The 7,365-nt window shown below is 39.5% G+C and overlaps 1 protein-coding gene across 1 annotated transcript; it reads left to right on the top strand.

Moving 5' to 3' along the window:
- The first annotated feature begins 281 nt into the window (after positions 1-281).
- Positions 282-2,656, top strand: LOC149004462 (putative GPI-anchored protein At4g28100). The gene is made up of 3 exons (XM_089135634.1): positions 282-756; positions 905-1,582; positions 1,720-2,656. The coding sequence occupies exons 2-3, from the start codon at positions 941-943 to the stop codon at positions 2,074-2,076; spliced, it is 999 nt and encodes a 332-aa protein (XP_088991760.1). The 5' UTR covers positions 282-756; positions 905-940; the 3' UTR covers positions 2,077-2,656.
- Positions 2,657-7,365: the final 4,709 nt, after the last annotated feature.

Genomic DNA, 7,365 nt, shown 5'->3' with positions numbered 1-7,365 from the left:
CGATGAAGTGGCTGGCTCAATAGCTGCAGAGCCTCTCACTCACTCCTGCAAAACAGATTACTTTTTCAGGCCCACATCAGACCAGTCTCCACAGAGAATGATAAAGAAAAGGACGCCACGATACTACCAGACAAAACCCTCACACACACCATTTTCTTTCCTTCTATCGCGTGTCCATTCATGTCTCTCTTCATCTCTATTCTTCTATATATACCATTCTTTTTTTCTTTCTTTTCTTCTCTGATTCATCACTCTCTCTCTCTCTCTCTCCCCCCACTTCCTCACTTTCTATCTCTCTTCCTCACTTCCTCACTTTCTCTGGCGAATCTTCCTGCAGTGTCCACTCTGCCCTACCTGCTCCCTCCATATCTTTTCTACTTCACAACCTCTCTCTTCTTTTTTTTTTGTTTTTGGGTTTCTGGAAACTATATTTCAATTGTTACAGACTTACGATCAAATCAAATGCCAGTCTTCTGTTTCTCGTGACCTTCAACTGTGAACGTTTTCTGCACTGTGCTCTTCCCTTCGTTCCTCAAAAACCTGTGCTAGGTTGCAGAAGCTCGAGGAACAGGGTTGGAGATTAATGATCATAATCTTCTCTTTGAATCTCTCTTGAATCTTCTGCTACTTCCCATTGGAGCTTCAGAAAGGTGGAATCACCCTGAGGTAAAGAAAGTGGAAAAGGTTTGACAGTGGGGCTAGCTAGTGTTTTGCTACTGGAATCTCCTAAAGATATCTGGTAAAGTAGATTCCAAGGTATCGTATCGTTCTTGCTTCCCATCCGAGTTCCGAGTATCTCCCCTATCTCCCCTGCTTGAACTTTCCTTTTCATCTTTTACATTTCTATAAGAAACCGATTTTGGTGGTTTGTTTTTCTCTCTCATAGTTGTTTCTGCATGAACAGAGTAGACTAAGCTTGCAGTCTCAGTTGTGTGAAGGAATGGAATTACATGCATTTTACTTGCTCTTCAAATCTGCTGCGGTTCTCGTCGTTCTTTTGTCTCTGTTTTCTTGTTGCTCCATTGCTGGAATTCCGGCACAGTCCGATGGTGGTCCGCAACAGCCATTGAGGGCTGGAAATTCGTCTACTCCAAACACAGTTCCTGCTTTTCCAGTCCAGACACAAACCCAGACCTGCCATCTAGATCTCTCAGCCGAGCTCTTCGGCGGCGTGAATGAGGCATGCGGAAGGAACCTCGATCGCAGTCGGTGCTGTCCTGTGCTGGCCGCGTGGCTCTTCGCCGCTCATGCTAGGTCGGCGCTGCAGTTGCCGGTAGATGCGCCGGCATCTTCATCGGATGATCCAATGATGCCGGACGATTCTCAGAAGTGCGTGAATTCTCTGCAGACGTCGCTTGAGAGCCGCAACATCCACATTCCTCAACCAAACGCGACCTGCGATGCAATACTTTGTTTCTGTGGAATTAGACTCCATCAGATCTCCTCCCTGAGTTGCCCCGCTGCGTTCAACCTCTCTTCCCACCGTAACGCCACACCGACCGCCGCCGTCAAGAATTTGGAGCGAAATTGCCGGAATTCTTCCTACTCTGGCTGCACTAAGTGCCTTGGAGCCCTCGATAAGGTAAAAGTCACAGGTTCCTATTTTCAATAATTCCGCCATTTTTGTCGTTCTGCAACTGGTTTTCTCTTTCAAATGGTAATGATTGCAATGGGGATGGTGGTTGTAAAATGACGAAAGTGCCCTTGTGTTGGAAATAGGTGAAGGGAGGAGATGGGAAGAATGGGAGAGGCGGTGACGGGAGGTCAAGCAAGATGTTCAGTAGGGATTGCCAGCTCATGGGGCTGACGTGGCTATTAGCAAGGAACAAAACGGCGTACATTCCGACGGTATCGGCGGTGCTGAGGGCAATCATGTACAGTGCGCACCCACCCCACCAGTCCACGTGTAGTCCCGATCAGGAGAACATGCCTTTGGCCGTCGATTCTCTGCAGTTCCAGAGATTCGATTCATCTCACGGTCCTGCTTCGCCTTCACGTGATCTTCTTCATCTTCCTCTGGTCATATGTTTATTTACATCTTTGCCCTTCATCGTCCGGTTTTCTTGTGGATTCTGAATTATTGAACAGAGAAATCAAAAGAAAGAAACGAACCCCACTCGAATACCGATATTGTCCTTCGACTTCACGTGAAGCTACAAGACAAGCTGGTACAGGCTTTACCGGTCGGGTTGGTTGGTTTGTTCTGCTTTTGTTGCAATTTTTGTTGAATCATCACTTTGTAATTACTTACGGCTCCCTGGTCTTATTAACTGATTCGTCTGATCCTCTTAGTCTTTTACGTCTAATTAGTAATTTTCCTTTTTGTGTACTGTCACCGTCACGTCGTGTTTCACACGTTCATTCCCCCTCCAGGTCCTTCTAGGCTCTAGTTGTGAATGGTGAATCTTTTGTGTTTTTGGTATCGGTAAATGGGTAATTTCGTGTTGGGAAAAGTCTGTCTGATTAGCTTTCAGGATTTGGCTTTTCGCTTTTTGGATCTATCGTCTATCTTCAAAGCTCTGCCTCCGAGAAATAAAAAATGGACTCCGAAACAATTTATTTCTCGAGAAATTAACCGACCGGAAAACCCTCGCTTCCGAGCAAAGAGATTAGAGGTAAGGGGGTTGTTTAGGGAGGTGTTTAGGGATGTTGGTCGTAGCAACGTGAAAAGAGGGAATATTTCAATTTTCTATTTACCGTGGTGCTTAGAAGTTAGAATATAAGCTCCTAAGTCCTATCTCTTGAAATTCGCACTCTGATTTGATTATAAAATTTCGACAGTACAAAATTATCCATGGGACCCACTGACACCACACTTGATTCTATATGCTTAGGTTCTTCTTCTCTTGTTATTTTTTTTTTCGGTTAGGTTCTTGATGCAAGTGTACAAGGATATGGTCCGGACTAGCTCAAAGTTTGGGTTGAAGTTCGGCTGGTAATCTCCGAATGGGAATGGTTTAGATTACTGTCTAGATTGGGTGGTTGTATGATCTAGCCATTGCAGAGTTGATAGAGTGGTAAAATCAATACTTTTCAGTATAGAGGTTGTGGGTTCGATGAATAGCATATTAACTAACTCTCTCTCAAAGATGTAATTGAGGTGAGCATGAGCTGGCCTGGATGAACTTCGGTTTCCTATACATATATATACTTGGTACTTGTATCTCCTACATCTAAAATTCTACGATATTGATTAGTGAGAGGCATTACATTGTGATAGTTAACTCTAGTGATCATAAATAATTAGTAAGGGTGGCAATGAAGAAACACGAGGTAAGGTATATGTATCTTTTTAGGCTTTGTTGGTATTGAAGAAGGATATATTCATAGTAACAATCAAACGTGTATTTAGATTCATTAGAACCATAGTTGCGTGGTGCTTTGTGTGGATTCAATCAGAAATTGAAGTATATAACCTGATCTGCTTGCACTTTAAGGAGGATCCAGTGGATGAGGTGGTGTAACTCAAGCTCTTGATCATGACGTGTGCAGTCAATTGTTAATGAAGACATGAACTTAGAATTATGCAGGATTCCAAGCAGAGAGGAGATTAAATTGGCACTTTTCTATATTGGTCCTCTTAAATTGCCAATGATTGATGGCTTTTTGGCAAAAATTTTCCAAAAATTATGGGTGACCTGTAAGTAGGATATTGAGGAGTTTGTGGTAGATTTCTTCAAAAAGGGGAACCTCTCAGCTTTCCTAAATAAGAATCTTTTGTGCCTAATCCCTAAAGTTGAAGAAGTAGATTCCCCAGAGCACTTTAAACCTATCAACCTTTGCATGGTCCTGATCAAGATACTAACCAAGATCATGGCAAAAAGATTAAAGGGAGTGCTCGATACCATCATAGACCAATGATAGACTGGTTTTCATCCCTGATAAGTCATTTCTAACAATATTTTAATTACACATGAAATCTTTCATTATATTAAGAAGAGGGGAAAAATAACAAAAGTAGATTTATGGCAATTGAACTCGACATGAAAAAAGCTTATGATTGAATTAATTGGACCTTTTTCAAGAAACTCCATTTGAAGGTGGGCTTTTCTATAACTTAGACCAATCTTGTTATGATTGCATTAAATCAGTTTCATATGGCATTCTTGTCAATGGATCCGAACAAGGGGAAGTTAAGCCCAATAGAGGGATCCGTCAAGGAGACCCGTTATCTTTGGCCATTTTTATCATTTGTGCCCAAGCTCTATCTTCTAATCATCAAAGAAGCCACTTTGAAGAATAATAATCGGTAAATAAAAATAAAAAATAGAGGAGATCGATTTACTCATTTGTTGTTTGTAGATGATTGTTTATTATTTGGAAGAGCACACATTGATGAGGTTTTGAATTGAAAATCATGTTTGGATTTATATTGTAGAGCTTCGGGATAGGAAATTAATTTGAAAAAGTCATGCATTACCTTTAGTCCCAACACCCACCTGAAAATTAAGAGATGGCTTTCTAGGGTGTAAAAAATCCCCATTGGTGAAGGACCAACAAAGTATTTGAGGCTTCCCACAGACTTTGGGACATCAAAAAACTTCCTTTCTACAATGTAAAAGAAAGAAATGGGAGGAAATTGCAAAGGTGGAAAAGTGCTTTGCTTTCTCCGGCTGGGAAAGAAACATTATTGAAAGCCTCAACTTTGCCTTCTTTGAATTATATTGGTATCCACTTCAAATTACCCAAATCCTTATTTACTAATATTAGAAGGGGTATGGCAAATTTTTATTGGGATAATGATATAGATAAACACAAAATACATTGGGTCTCTTGGCAGAAATTATGTGAACCCAAGCAAAAAGGAGGGTTGGGTTTAAAGGATCATTTTCTACAAAATCAAGCTCTCTTTTGAAGAGTGCTTGGAGGTTATGGTCAAATTCAAATGCCCCTTGGGTTAGAATGTTAAAAAAATACATATTTCCCTAATTTTGATTTTTTGCAGGCCAAACTTGGACTTCGTCCATCATGGGTTTGGAGAAGTTTTTGGATGGGCGCGATCTTCATAAAAAAGGCATGGTTTGGGGGAGATGGAGAAAAAATTGATATTTGGCAAGATTATTGGATTCCTACTATTTATGGGTTTACAATAAGATCTTGTAAACTGGAGGGATGCAATCTTTCTAAAGTTGCAGAATTGATTGACCACAACACAAGAACTTGGAGGATTGATTTATTGGAAGAGATTTTATTACTAAATGAGGCTCGGGAAATTTCAAAAATTTAGCTTAGCTTATTTCCTCAGGAATATAAACTTTTTTGGAGTGGGACAAGATCTGAAAAATTCACACCTAAATCAGCTTATCACTTTCTAAATAATTTGAAAGAAGATTTTACTGTGAATAACTCTAATGGAGAAGATGCCTCTTTTCCTAAGGCTGCGTTTGTTTGCAAAGGTGGGGGTGAGAAAAAAAAACATGTGGGCCCCCTTGTGTAGTGGGATGAGAGAGAAGGAAAGGAAATGAAAGAGTTTTGTGGAAAAATAATAGTAGTGGGTCCCACTTTTTACTTTTCCAAAATTTTCCACAAAATCCCATCAAATTTGTGAGGTTTTAAAATGGCTTGGGGTTTGAAAGTTGGGCTGCCACACCACCAGACAATTTTCTTTGATTCAAAGAAGTTTGTTTCTCTCATTTTCCCACCCTAAGCAACCAAACAATCTACAATTTTGGGATTTAAGGGAAAAGTAAGAAATCTACAATTTTTTCAAGAATTTTCCCACCTCACTTTTATTCCAGCAAACAAACGTAGCCTAAAGAACATTGGAAGGGAATTTGAAATTCAAAAACCTTGCCAAGGATTAAAGTATTTATTTGGAAAATATGTGCTAAGGGCATTGCTTTTGGTGATAGATTTCAAAAGAGGAATTTTTAGATTAATCCTTGCTGCCCGAGATGTGATGTAGATATTGAAACATCCGAGCATATTTTCTTGAATTGTCCATTTGCAAAGGCGATCTGGTTTGCTTGTTCTATTTGTCCTTCATCAATGCAAGTGATTAGTATTTTCTTGAAAGAATGGTTAAGTGTTTGGGATTCATTGTTTAAGGAAAATAAAAGATTTGTTGAGGAGAGATTCCCTATGGCCACTTTCTTATTTTGGTTTATATGGAAGGCTCGAAATGAGGTATTTTTTAATGGGAATGATAGCTCCCCCTTGGATGTGTTGAATGCTGCCAATAGAGCTTTTCTCTGAATTCATTGCAACAACTAGGATTAAAGGTAACTCTTTTTGTTTTGAATGGCAGTAAGCATCAATGGCTGATTCAAATGTTGGTGAATGGTCTCCACCTCATCATGTTTTTAAGATTAATTGTGATGGTGCATGGTCCAAAGACTCAAAGAAAGGAGCAGTGGGGTGTATCATTTGTGATTCTAGAGGTAAATTTATCACAGCCTTCTCAGAAGGAATCAACTATGAGTCTATATTGGTTGTAGAAGCAGTTGTTGTTTGAGCGGGTTTTCTCCAAGCCATTAGATGTGGAGTTGAAGAGATTATAATTGAATCTGATTGTTTGGATGTGATAAAGCAAATTAATGCTTCTTCTCCAGATCATGAAATCCTTCAGATCTATCTTGGTATACATTAGCTTCAAACAAACTTTATATCTTGTGTTTTTGTTTTCATTCCAAGGTCTTGCAACTTGATTGTAGATTCCTTGGCTAAGGTGGCCCTCTCGATCGAGCTACCTATTGTTTGGCATAACATCAATCATTGACTTCTCCAGATGTGCAATGAAGAAGTCAATGCTTGTACTAGTTCCTATCTTCAATAAATGTCTTTTTTACCAAAATAAAAAAACCAATTTTTATAAATCTGTTACTGAATCTGAAAATTTCTCTCCATTCATATACATTCTTCCAGTGTCCATCGTGTACATCCTTATAAAAACAACCTACATTCTTTGACACATCTGCGTTCTGGAGATTGGAAAACCAACTTTATCCTGATAATTTTTTTCTCATGATTTTGAAGAATGTCTTGCCCTGAAAAGGATAAGCGTGTTATGTGATGTTGTATAAAAATGGTTGGTAACCTCTGAGGGGTTGTTCACTTGGTAAGACCAACACCTTTGAATTTTTTTTTTTTTTTGGGTCGTTTTATATTTAAATTATACGTATGAAAATGGTTGGTTATGTTGGAGTGCTCATTAAGGAGGAGAGAGGCTGTCAACTGCTCCGTTTCTTTGATAAATCTTTGCAAGATGAATTGCTTTCTTTTTCATCACTGATAATTCATTTCTTTTTCTTACGTGGTTAGTTTTCAGCATTTATGGTTTCGTCCATGAAATCAGAACTCTGGATCTATTTCATTCGAAGCATTTGGGAAACCCCATTGCAGCCCATGGTACAGGACCATTGTGCA

Source organism: Hakea prostrata, chromosome 9 (assembly GCF_041222555.1).
Source record: "Hakea prostrata isolate BN-2017 chromosome 9, UWA_Hpros_2, whole genome shotgun sequence".
In the NCBI taxonomy this organism is placed as follows: Eukaryota; Viridiplantae; Streptophyta; class Magnoliopsida; order Proteales; family Proteaceae; genus Hakea; species Hakea prostrata.
The sequence above is the reverse complement of the archived record's forward strand: the minus strand, read 5'-3'. Positions and strand labels throughout refer to the sequence as shown.

What these genes read in the sequence shown, in the direction of transcription:
- LOC149004462 (XM_089135634.1), top strand. Translation starts at nt 941, where the DNA reads ATGGAATTACATGCATTTTACTTGCTCTTCAAATCTGCTGCGGTTCTC. An exon ending in GCCTTGGAGCCCTCGATAAG is followed by an intron (nt 1,583 to 1,719) that starts GTAAAAGTCACA and finishes TGTTGGAAATAG; the next exon opens with GTGAAGGGAGGAGATGGGAA.